Source organism: Lemur catta, chromosome 4 (assembly GCF_020740605.2).
Source record: "Lemur catta isolate mLemCat1 chromosome 4, mLemCat1.pri, whole genome shotgun sequence".
Taxonomy (NCBI): domain Eukaryota; kingdom Metazoa; phylum Chordata; class Mammalia; order Primates; family Lemuridae; genus Lemur; species Lemur catta.
In genome coordinates, this window is record NC_059131.1 from 72,892,181 (window position 1) to 72,906,078 (window position 13,898).

General features: G+C 36.4%; 1 protein-coding gene across 4 annotated transcripts in view; it reads right to left on the reverse strand.

Annotated features, from left to right (window-relative positions):
• TSGA10 (testis specific 10) overlaps nucleotides 1–13,898 on the reverse strand; it is a 125,121-nt gene that overhangs the window by 37,665 nt on the left and 73,558 nt on the right. For all 4 annotated transcript variants that reach the window (XM_045550209.1, XM_045550208.1, XM_045550206.1 and 1 more), the window contains exon 10: nucleotides 1,959–2,074. In XM_045550209.1, coding sequence (XP_045406165.1) covers nucleotides 1,959–2,074 — 116 coding nt within the window. The remainder of the gene's footprint in view (nucleotides 1–1,958; nucleotides 2,075–13,898) is intronic.

Sequence of the window (13,898 nt, forward strand, 5' to 3'; positions counted from 1 at the left end):
GATTTTTCTAAAGTAGTGTTTTAAAAATTCCTAGGGAAAGAAAATCATCCCAGGAAGTTTGGTTCGATTTGTGGGAACTCTTGCAAGCCAATGTCAATGTCAAAGGCCTAAATGACTGGTATAAAGTGGCTTTCAAATTGTGGTTTCTCAACCAGCACCACTGGCATCGCCTGGGGAATGCAAATTCTTAGGCTCCCACCCCAGTCCTACTGAATCAGAAATTCTGGGGGTGGGCACAGCAATTTATGTTTTAACAAGCACTCCACCCCTCCCCTGCCACAATGATTCTAATGTATACTGAGGTTTCAGAATCACTGGTCCAGAGCAGAGGTTCTAAACTACCAGAATTACTTAAAGGAAATTGATATAGACACAAAAGATCTGGTCCCAGCCTACATGAAGTAACCTGGCTCCAAAGATCTTTATTAGCTCTTCAGGTGATTCTGACACACATGAAAGTTTGAGAACCACTGGTCTAGAGCTCTACAAGGGGAGTTCTGTTAGAACTTCTACATTTATCCCTGCTAAGTTAATCCTTGCCAAGGGCCATCCAGGTGCAGTACTAAGGGAGGTACTACCATACTGTCATTTGCCAAGAGCATGATCTATAAATACTGGAAAATACATCATGTCTCTTTTTGCAGGCAGTACTGCCATTAAGGCAACCCACATGTATTGGGTGTTGTGATATATGAGTTCATTCCCAATGGCAATCAATCAGTGAATCTCTAAAGTAGCTCTAGTATCTCCTAACTTAAAAAAAAAGTCCTTAACCTCACATCTCATTCAAACTACCACCCTATTTTCTTGCTATGCTTTAATAGCCAAACCTCTTCAGAAAGTTTTTGGAGACTTTTCTATTCTTTTCCATTTCCACTTCCCATTTATTCCTCAACCCACTCTACCTTTCATATCCAACACTCCATTCAAACTCTTTTTGGTTAGTGTTTCTAAACAGTCCAATGTGCCAAACCCAATCGATATTTTTCATCCTCATCTTATTTCACTTCTCAAAAGTATCTGACAATTGATCATACCCTCCCTTTTTAAAACACTCTGCTCTCTTGCCTTTCAAAATAACACTCACTTCTGGGTTTTCTTCCTACTTCTTTGGTTTCTTCTTACTCAGTCCTGGATCCTCTCCTCCTCATTCTCTATATTTCCCTAGGTGATTTCATGGTTTTAAAATATCATTTATATACTGATGTGTCCCAAATATATATCTTTAGCTTAGATTTCTCTTATGAGATACAAACTTAAATATTCAACTGCTTACCTTACATCTTCACTTGGGCTTAAAATATCCAAAAAAGGATTTCTCCTTCAGTATTACCTTTTACATTTCTCTTTTAATATTTCCCATCTTGATAAATAGCACCTCCATCTACCTAATTGTTCATGCCAGATATTTTTGAACTACATAATAGCAAATGTGAAAAATACTTCCCGTGCTTGAAAAAAGGCTCTGTTATCACCTTGACAAAAATTTTACCTTATAAGATTATCACCACATTTTCTTACAGATCACTGATAAAAAACATAAACAGGAGACTTTATAAAAGTAATTTTCTCTATAAACCTAAGTAATATCATAGGCATAGCCAAAATATATACACTTTATACTAAAAGTATTATATATGTACTATTTCATTGCAATAGCTATGGACAAGCTAGAATATTATACCAAAAAATTATAAATTTAAAAGTAATCATCATAAATTTATAAATTGTTGCTGGTGTGTTTAGCTATTACTTCATTGACAAATTTTAAGTTAATACTTAAATTATAAGTAATCATGGTCTTAAACCTAAGTAAAAAAATTCATTGTCAAGGAAAATTGCATATTCCCATCATAAGTTAAGGGCTTATTTACAAGTTTATCTATGTTATAACCGAAGATAAGAAAATATATTTTTCTACCAGACTTAATAAAAAGTATCAGGAGAGAAAAACTTACCGATTTTTTCATCCAAGCACATAATTTTCTCCTGAGTAAGCTGTAGCTCATATTTTTTCTTAGCAAGGTGTCGCTGAGTATCAGAAAGATCTTTTTCTGTGTTTTCATATAAAAGTCTGCAAACATTTTAATAATAAAACTAATTCTGAAATTTTTATGTTTTGTCATCTTTAAGTATTTTTAAATCTAAAAACTTTCGAGAACATTAATATGCTTTTTTTCTTTTTAATATTTTTATTATAAAAGCACATTATAGGAAGTTTGAAAAACAAAGGCTAAGCTACTATTAGCATTTTGGTGTTCACTGTTTAGTATTTTTTTGCTATGCACATTTTAAAGTTACCATACTACAAATTCAAAATTGAATCATAATTTTTCTCACCTATATTTAATCTTTAATATTTTTCAGTCTTATAATACAGCCCTCTAAATCATTATTTTCTGGCTGAAAAATATTATATGGGTAATAACCATTTACTTTTAAGTAAATATTACCTTTACTTAACTACTCCATTATCAGACATCTAGGTTCATTTTAGTTTTTCACTTTTATGAATAAATCTGTAATGAACAGCACTTTATTAATTCCACAAACATATATTAAGTGTCTAGTATCATACCAAGCACTAAGTGTTGAGAAAGCTATAGTGAACTAGATTGACACTGGCCTTGCCCTCATGGAGTTCATAATCACTAGACAAATAAACAATTTGATTTCTGGAATATGAAAAAAGATGAAAAACCAAACTGAAAGTATTCTCACCACAAAACACCGAGACATGTTGACTAAAATGTAAGAAACATCATTTAAATGTATAGCAAAACTTATAAAAATGTATAAGGGAAGTCCTCTAGTGCAAAATCACAGCAATAAGACTAAGAACTGATGCTATGTTAGCTATGGTTGGGGTTTGTCTGTCCCAGTAGCCTAGGGTCTTGTCTTTTAACTCAGAAAAAAAGATGAGGCCATAGAGATATCTGCAACAGAAGGAATAGAAATAAGATTTCCCACATAAAGGCACTGAAAGTTGTATTGTTACCATCAAGGGCAGACTACAGAAAAATAGCTTGTGAATTTTTATTAGGCTCAGGGAAAGAATAACAAGTCTCCCCTGGGAATTCTGAATCTCAAGATAAGAAATCGAAATAAAATTTGATTCCAGGTTGGTCATATAATCTGTGACACTTGGCTAAACTTCTCTAGAAACATGCCATCAACCCAGGCACAAAACTAAACCCCAGATAAAGGCCTGTTGAAAATGACTGCACAATTCAAAACTAAAAGACACATTAAGAAACAATCCAACCTTAGTAGGAGTTGAAAGACACACAAATTAAATTCAATCCTCAAGAACTTCAGGTTACAGCACTATCAAATATAAAATGAGAAATATATGTGTTTAAATACAAAGACATAAAATATGTAATAGAATATATAATAAAAAGAAAAAATAAATAGATTTGGAAAAGAACAAAAGATAACTTCAGGGAATTATACTATCATTAAACTCTTTAAATAACAAAACTCAGAGAGCAGAGGAGAGCTTTAAGATGGCTGATTAGAGGCATCTCTTACTCACCTCCTCCACTAAGGAGAACAAAAATAGTAAGTAGATAACTACACTTCAAATAGATCATCCAAGACAGAACACTGGAATTCAACAGACAAGTGATAGGAAACACCTAAAGCAAGGAAAGGGAAGGAAGTGAGGAAGCCTGCTCTGCTGGGATCGGCTAGGAGTCAGGAGAGATTCCCAGTGCAGAGAAAGGGTAAGTGAGAGACCTCCCGTGGTCCACATTTCCTCCACAGACTCCTACAATCCTAGCCACAGATAGCCCTTTGACCCTGTGAACCCCAATACTAACACAGGGAGCTCCCTAGAAACTGTGCAAAGACATTGCTCCAGAGAGTGAGCTCATGCTGGGTCCTATAAGCTCCTAAGTTGTAGACAGAGGCAGCACAGCACCACTTTGGAAGCTTAGCCCACACCAGACCATGTTCTGCCCTGCAACCGCGGCAGAGGTGGCAGTGTGGGGGAAAAATCACACAGAGAGGTGGCCATGCATTCTCACATGCCCCAAAGACAAATTCCACTGCCTGCAACTGCCATAGATGAAGACTGCTATAGGCTGAGGCACAGGTGAAGCCCTGCCTACAGCTGCTCCCAGAGAAAGCAACGCCACCATCCTCAATAGCAGAGCCAAAGCACAGCCCAGCCACTGCCGCCTCCACCTGAACATTCCACAAGCAGCCTGAAGCTTACCACACCCCTGCTTACCACAGCTAGCATCTTTATACACCACTGGGGAACCTGAAGGCACAGCTTGGCCTGGTTCCACCCCCACAGTACCAGAGCACACCATCCAGGGGCCTGAGGATCACCCAGCCCAGTCCACCACTGGTGGCACGTGAGCACTCTTCCCAGGTTCTGAATTTAGGTTCATTCAAACTACCACTACCACACAGCTATCATTCACCACCATGTGCCACCTGAGAGTTTGGGGACCAGCCTGCCTAACCCAATGCAGCCACCACCAACACCAGGGCAGACCACATGGGTCCCAGTTGTCCCATCGCTGCTAGTGCTATCACCCATACCATGCCGCTGCCCAGGGGCTTAAGAACCCAACCACACATCCAGTGATCACTGCCATTCTCAGCACCTGAGAAAGCCTGGAGGCCCAAGAATTTGCTGCCTGGACCCACTAACACCAGTGCTAGCACAGGCTGTACTATCAAACAGAAAATGAGAAATAAATGTGTTTAAGTACACAAACAAAAGAAAGAATCTCAGAACTACAAGACAGGTCTTTTGAAATAATTCAGTCAGACAAAAAAAAAACAAAAAAGAATAAAAAAGAAAGAGCAAAGCCTTTGTGACATATGAGATACTATAATACACCATAAAACAGTCAAATATTCAAATTATTGGGGTCCCAAAAGGCAAAGAAAGATCAGAAGGGTTAGAAAACTGATTTAATGAAATAATAGATGAAACTTTCCCAAGTCTAGAAAGAGATTTAGACATCAAGATACAGGAGGCCCCAAGATCTCCAAACAGGTCTTCTCCATAGCACAATATAGTCAAACTGTCTAAAGTCAAAGACAAGCCAGGCACAATGGCTCATGCCTTTAATTCCAGCACTTTGGGAGGCTCAGGTGTGAGGATTGCTTGAGGCCAGGAGTTCGAGACCAGCCTGGACAACACAGAGAGACCCTGTATCTAGAAAACTAAAAAAAAAATTAGCCAGGCATGGTGGTGTACACCTGTAGTCCCAGCTCCTCAGGACGCTGAGGTGGAAAAGATTGCTTGAGGCCAGGAATTCAAGGTTACAGTGAGCTATGCTCAGGCCACTCTACTCCAGCCTGGGTGAAAGAGCTAGACCCTGGGTCTTAAAAAAATTGTATATATATGAAATATATATATATAATAAAGTCAAAGAGAGAATTCTAAAAGTAGCAAGAGAAAAGTGTCTAGTTACCTATAAAGGAACTCCCATCAAACTAACAGCAAATTACTCAGCAGAAACCTTGCAGTGCAGAAGAAAATGGGCTAATATATTCAAAATGCTGAAAGAAAAAACTGTCAGCCAAGGATACTATATCCAGCAAAATTATCATCCTTCATAAGCAAAGGAGAAATAAAGCCTTTCCTAGAAAAATAAAAGCTGAGGTAATTCATCCCCACTAGACCAACCCTACAAGATATGCTCAAAGGAGTCCTGAAAGCAAAAAAAAAAAAAAACCATTTACTGTAACAAAAACACATGAAAGTATTAAAACTAAATGGCAAAGCAAACACACAAATGAGGAAGAGAAAAGACTCAAACGGTACCACTACAGAAAACTACCAAAACACAGTGAAAAACAGGGGAAAGAGAAAGGAACAAAGAATATACAGAATAACCAGAAAACAATTAATGACAGGAACAAAACCTCACATATCAATACAACTTGAACGTAAATGGATTAAATGCTCCACTTAAAAGGTATACACTGCCTGAATGGAGTTTTTAAAATGACCCAACTTTATACTGCCTACAAGAAATGCACTTTACTGTAAAGATACATATAGAAGGAAAGTATAGGGATGAAAAAAGGTATTCTACACAAATGGAAACCAAAAGTGAGCAGGAGTAGCTATACTTACATCATATAAACAGACTTTAAGTCAAAAATGGGGAGGGAAAAAAAAAGACAGAGAAGCTCCTCATATAATGATCAGCAAGAGGATATAACAATTCTAAATATATATTTACCCCCAAACTAAATATATGGATCACCTAGATTCATAAAACAAATATAACTAGATCTAAAGAAGGAGATAGACTCCAATACAATAATAGTGGAAGATTATAACCCCCTCTCTCAGAGTTAGACAGATTACTTAGACAGAAAATCAACAAAGAAATACTGGATTTAAACTAGCTCTTACACCAAATGGACCTAACAGACATTTACAGAACATTTTACCCAACAATTGCAGAATACACATTCTTCTCATCAGCACATGGAACATTCTCCAGGATAGACCATATGTTAGGCCACAGAACAAGTCTCAACAAATTCTTAAAAATCAAAATAATATCAAGCATCTTGTCAGACCACAGTGGAATAAATGTCAAATAACCCACAAAAAGGCAGGAAAAAGAAAACAGAAAAATTAAAAACAGAAGGAACCAAAAAAAAAGGAGAGTTGAGCCGTAACAAAAATTTTATTAAGTGCATATTCTCTACCTTATTTTTAACAGCCAAAAACTAGAAATAGTTGAAACGTCTCTCACTATGTGAATAGTTGAACAAATTGTGGTACATCCATACCATGGAGTATTACTCAGCAGTAATGGTAAGCAGCAAATTCTGATACACAATACTACTTGGGTGGATTTCAATTACATTATTCTGAGTTTTCAAGACAATCTCAAAACTCCTATCTGTATAATTCCATTTCTATAACATTCTTGAAATGACAAAATTATAGAGTTGGAAAACATTAGTGAGTGTCAGATAGTAGGCATGGTGGGCAGTAAAGAAGAGGAGTTATAACTATAAAGAGGTTCCATCTTTGTGGTGATGGAATCTTTATGCTGTGCCTTCAATGTGGTAGCTGTTACATGAACTACATGTGTGATAAAATGGCACAGAACTATGCATACACATTGTGCCAATGTCAGTTTCCTGGTTTTGACATTGTATTACAGTTATATAAAATGTAATCATTGGGGGAAACTGGGTGAAGGGTATATTGACTTCTCTGTCTATTTCTGTAACTTCCTATGAAGTATGAAATTATTTTAAATCGGTAAAACAAACTGCTACATCTAGCCCATGCAACAAGACCAATTAAATAAAAATCTCTAGGGATGGGAATCAGCATCACTAAGCTCCTCATTAGATTTCAACATGTAGCCAAGACTGTTAAGGAATGCCTCCTAATGTCACTTCACCCAGGAGAACAAAGGGTGAAAAACTGACAAAGGAGGTATATGTGAGACAAACAGTGATTGCTGTTTTATAGTGTCAGTGTCTCTCCCATCTTAGGGCTTTTCTGTTCCCCTGTTCCATGAATTTAACAAAGCTGACACTGCTGTTCCCTCAAAAGCATTGTTTGACACAGTAACTAATATATATCTCCATGGGAAAGTAATTTTCATGAGATAAAATCATAGGACATCTGAGGCCAATCATTTAAAAACAAGACAAAACATATTGATTACAAAATCAAGTAGAAACAGATATATTAAACAGATCAAAAAATTTTAATAAGCCCAAAAAACATATTAAAAGAAAGTGGTAGGCCAGGCGCTGTGGCTCACGCCTGTAATCCTAGCACTCTGGGAGGCCGAGGCAGGTGGATTGCTCGAGGTCAGGAGTTCGAGACCAGCCTCAGCAAGAGCGAGACCCCGTCTCTACTAAAAATAGAGAAGAAATTATCTGGCCAACTAAAATATATATATAGAAAAAATTAGCCTGGCCTGGTGGTGCATGCCTGTAGTCCCAGCTACTGGGGAGGCTGAGGCAGTAGGATCACTTAAGCCCAGGAGTTTGAGGTTGCTGTGAGCTAGGCTGATGCCACAGCACTCACTCTAGCCCGGGCAACACAGCAAGACTCTGTCTCAAAAAAAAAAAAAAAAAGAAAGTGGTATCTTTTCTGGAAGTTCTAGGAAAAAATTTTTTAATAAATAAAAGAAAGTGCTAGATATTATCAATATGAAAAAAGAACCAAGGAAAAAAGCAGAAATAACAGTTATAAGAAATGTAGTACCTGAAGTTAAAAAAAAAAAAATGTGTGTGAACAGCAGAATGGATAAAGCTGATGAATGAATTAGTGAACTAAACAACCAAATTGAAGAAATTTCCCAGAAAGTAGAAAAAAAAGGACAAATAAAAAGAAAATATGAAATAAAAAGTTGGAGGACTTACCTTACCTTACCTCAAGACTTACTACAGTAATCAAGACAGTATGGCATTAGTATAAAGGTCAACAAATACGTTAATGAAGCAGAATACAGAGCACAGAAATAGACCCACGGTTATACAGTCAACTGGTTTTCAATAAATACATCAAAACAATACAATGGGGAAAAGAAACAATTGGTGCTGGAACAATTGGATTGCCATGTGGAAAAAAAATAAACCTTGACCACTACATCACACCATACAAAAAAGACCTAACCATAAAAGCTAAAACTATAATACTTTTGGTATAAATCATAAATATATATGTAAAAAGTTTTAACCAATCTTAGTAAATCAAATCAAACAATATATAAAAACTATAATATTAATATATCATGACCAAGCGGGATTTACCCAGGAATGCAAGGTTGGTTTACAATTTGAAAATTAATCACTAATAACTCACCATATTAACAGACTAAAAAAGAAGAAAAAACAGGCCGGGCACGGTGGCTCACACCTGTAATCCTAGCACTCCGGGAGGCTGAGGCGGGAGGATTACTTGAGCTCAGGAGTTCGAGACCAGTCTAAGCAAAAGCAAGGCTACTAAAAATAGAAAGAAATTAGCCAAACAACTAAAAATAGAAAAAATTAGCTGGGCTTGGTGGTGCATGCCTGTAGTCCCAACTACCTGGGAGGCTGAAGCAGGAGGATTGCTTGAGCCCAGGAGTTTGAGGTTGCTGTGAGCTAGGCTGATGCCACGGCACTCTAGCCCAGGCAAGAGAGTGAGACTCTGTCTCAAAAAAAAAAAAAAAAAGAAGAAGAAAATAAAATGTATGATCATATCAATAGCTACAGAATAAGCATTTGACAAAATCCAATATCCATTCTTCTTAAGAACTCTCAGCAAATTAGAAATAGAAGACAGCTTTTAGGCATCTATAAAAAGCCTACAGCTAACATTACAATGATGAAGCTGAACGCTTTCCTTCTAAAATCAGGAACAAAACAAGAATGACTATTCTCATTCTTCTATTCAACATTATACCAGAGGTTCTAGCAAATGAGTAAGTAAAGAAAAAGAAACAAAAGGCATCCAGATTAGAAAAGAAATAAAAGTCTCTTTATTCACAGATGACATGATAATCTATGTAGGAAATTATATAAAAGCTACAAAAAAAACTATTAAAACTAATTAGGGAGTCTAGCATTTTAAGATGCTAGAGTGATATATGAAAATTCATTTTTTCTATATACTAGCAAAAAACAATAGTAAATTGAAATTCAAAAACATTTATTATAGCATTAAAAATATGAAATACTTAGGAATAAATTTGATAAAAGGTATGCAAAATTTGTGCATTAAAAACTATAGGAATACTCATACACCGATGGTGGGACTGCAAACTGGTATAACCTCTGTGGAAAGTAATATGGCGATACCTCAAAGAGCTACAAGTAGAACTACCATTTCACCTAGCAATCCCATTACTGGGCATCTACCCAAAGGAATGAAAGAATTGTTTTAAAAAGACATCTGCCCTAGAATGTTTATAGCAGCACAATTCACAATTGCAAAGATGTGGAAACAATCCAAGTGCCCATCAATACATGAATGGATTAATAAAATGTGGTATATGTATATCACGGAGTTCTACTCAAACACAAAAAACAACGGTGATCTAGCACCTCTTGTATTATCCTGGAGAAAGCTGGAGCCCATTCCACTAAGTGAAGTATCACAAGAATAGAGAAACAAGCACCACATGTACTCATCATCAAACTGGTATTAACTGACTTAACTGACCAACAATTAAGTGCACATACAGTAGTAATATTCATCCGATGTTGGGCAGGTGGCGGGGGAGAAAGGGATGGGTATACTCACACCTAACGGGTGCAGTGTGCACCATCTTGGGGGATGGACATGCTTGAAGCTCTGACTCAGGTGGGGCAAAGGCAATACATGTAACCTAAACATTTGTACCCCCACAATATGCTAAAATAAAAAAAATAAAAATTTTTTTAAAACTATAAAACACTGCTGAGAAAAATTTTAAAAGACAAAAAAAAAATGAAGAGATATTCTGTATTTATGTAGTGAAAGGCCCAATATTGCTAAAAGTCAATTCTTCTAAAATTCATCTATAGATTCAACAGAATTCTAATCAAAATCTCAATAAACTTTTTGTAGAAATGGACAGGTGAATCTAAAATGTACATAAAAATGCAAAGAACCTAGGATAGCCTAAAATAAACTTTGAAAAAGAACAAATCTGGAAGACTTACAGTATCTGATTTCAAGATATAAAGCTCCAATTATTAAGACAGTGTGATATTAACAAGAAGACAGAAAAATAGATCACTAGAATAAAATAAGAGTCCAGAAATAGACTCACACACAGATGGGCAACTGATTTTTGACAAAGATGATAAGGAAATACAACGGTGGAATGAATAATCTTATGAACAAATAAGAACCAGTGGACATCCATATACAAAAAAATAAACTTCCATTTTATCTTATACCATATATAAAAATTAATCCAAAAAAGATGATAGGCCTAAACATAAGAGCTGAAACTTAGCTACTGAAAGAAAACGGCAGAAATTTTTAGTGACTCTAAGTTTGGCAAAGATTGCTTAAATAGAACACAAAAAGCCTGATATCAATAAAAATTAATTTCAATCAATTGTACAATACTTAATCAAAATTTGAGCTGGGCACAGTGGCTCATGCCTGTAATCCTAGCACTCTGGAAGGCCAAGGTGGAAGGATTGTTTGAGTTCAGGAGTTCGAGACCAGCCTGAGCAAAAGCGAGACCCTGTCTCTACTAAAAGATAGAAAAATTAGCCAGGCATTGTGGCATGTGCCTGCAGTTCCAGCTACTTGAGAGGCTGAGGCAGAAGGATCACTTGAGCCAAGGAGTTTGAGGTTGCAGTGAACTATGATGACACCATTGCACTCTACCTGGGTGACGCAGTGAGACTGTGTCTCAAAAAAAAAAAAAAAAAAAAAAACTTGAACGCTTTGCACTCCAAAAGACATTGTGAAAAGATTCAATACACAGTGAGAAAATATTTGTAAAGTATATATTTTACAAAGATCTTGTAGCTAGACTATATAAAGGAGTCTTACAAGTTAATGATAAAAAGATAACCCAATTAAAAATGGTCAAATATTTGAACAGACATTTCACCAAAGAAGATATATGGGTGGATAATAAGCAAATGTACAGATGGTCAACATCATTGGTCATTAGGGTAGAGCAAATTAAAACCACAATGAGAGGCAGGGCGTGATGGCTTATGCCTGTAATTCCAGCACTTTGGGAGGTTGAGGAGCGGAAGATCGCTATAGCTCAGGAGTTCGAGACCAGCCTGAGCGAGACCCCGTCTCTACTACAAATAGAAAAGATTAGCCAGGCATGGTGGCGAGTGCCTGTAGTCCCAGCTACTAGGGAGGCTGAGGCAGCAGGATTGCTTGAGCCCAGGAGTTTGAGGTTGCTGTGAGCTAGGCTGACACCACGGCACTCCCAGCTCAGGCAACAGAGGGAGACTCCGTCTCAAAACAAACAAACAAACAAATAAAAAACCACAATGAGACACTACACACCCACCTGAATGGCTAAAATTAAAAAGATAATATCAAGTGTTACCAAGGATATAAAGCAATTAGAACTCTCAAACACTGTTAGAGGTAACATATAATAAAATGGTACAATACTTTTGGAAAACAGTTTGACAGTGTCTACAAAAGTTAAACATATATCTACCACATGACTCAGCCATTCTATTTATACATATGTATTTACCCAAGAGAAATGAAAGCATATATCCACACAAAGACTTGTTTTTGCAGCTCTATTTAAAGCCATAATCTAGAAACAAGCCAAATGTCCATGTGGTACACTGATATAACAGAAGACTACTCAGCAATAATAATGAAGAAACTACTGATACACACAACATGGAATAATCTCAAAATAATCATCCTCAGTAAAATAGTTCAACAGAAGAACACATGGCATGTGATTCTATTTATATAAAGTTTTAGAAAACCCAAACTAATTGCAAATGATAGAAAGCAGATCAGTGGTTGCCTGGGGATGAGGTGGTAGGTGGAAGTAGTGTGAGGGAGAGACTACAAAGGGGCACAAAAAAATTTGAGGGGATGGGGATATGTTCATTATACTGACTATGAGGAATAATTTAATGGGTGTATAAAAATGTAAAAGCTTATAAATTATACCTTTAATGTACCTTTAATTGTATGTCAATTATACCTCAATAAAGTTGTTTAGGCCAGGGGCAGTGGCTCACACTTGTAATCCAAGCACTTTGGGAGGCCAAGGCAGGAGGATTGCTTGAGGCCAGGAGTTTGAGACCAGCCTGAGCAACATAGCCAGATCCTGTCTCTACAAAAATTAAAAATAACTAAATTTTTTTTAAAAGTTGTTTTGTTAAAAAAAAAAAAGTTAAAAGGTATAGTATATAAAAGTAGAAATGCTAATACAGATTGAGTATGCCAAATCCCAAAATCAGATATCCAAAATGCTCCAAAATCCAAATATTTTGACAACATGCTCATTAGAGCATTTCAGATTTCAGATTTTTGACTTTTGGATGCTTAATCAGGAAATATAATGCAAATATTCCAAAATTCAAAGAAAAGTTCAAAATCTAAAACACTTCTGGTCCCAAGCACTTTGGATAAGAAATACTCAACCTACATCTATGTAATATAAATCCCCTAACAATTAATATGAAAATAGTAAGGTTGAAATACTGGAAGAAATAATGAATATCAACTTTCCAGATTTAAAAAAAAAGATGGAAGGGCTCACATTGATAGAGTCCATAGTATACCAAAGAGGATAAATCATGAAAAAGCCATACCTACATACATAAAATAAATGTTAAGGTTCTTTAAAACCAGAGGATTTCTGCTTAACTAGCAACAGTTTAGACTATTCAGACCAATGCTTTCAATGAGAACTAGAAAAGCTGGGGGAAAGGAGGGAGGGTATCAGCAGAGAGTGAATAGGCAGTGAAGAATTATTTGAACAAGATTTGAGAGGAGAAGGAAGAAACCCCAAGAGTAAGTTTGGAATTTGAGGGTTGTTTTTCCCCTAAAGGAAATCTGCTGATTTGGCCAAAGGTAAATAAGAAGTTAAAAAGCTGAGCAGCAACTGTCACAGTCTCAAGAAGCTAGGAGACAAAAAACAGGAGTCCAGTACCACCAAGAAGAGATGGAAGCCCTGGTAATCACCTCCCTTTCCCTACTCCACACATAACATACACATTCAGTTGGGACTCTGAATAGCTGAACCGAAAGACTTAAGCACAGCTTCAATTATCTTCAAATTATCTCAATTCTGACATAAGCAAATATATCCCTTCAGAGGAAAATAATAATCTTGGCCTCAAATGATTTCTACAAATTATCATATTCAGTATTCTACACTCAATCAAAAATAACCAGATACACAGAAGACAACAGAAGTGAAAAATAAAAGAAACAAAAGACAACAAAAACC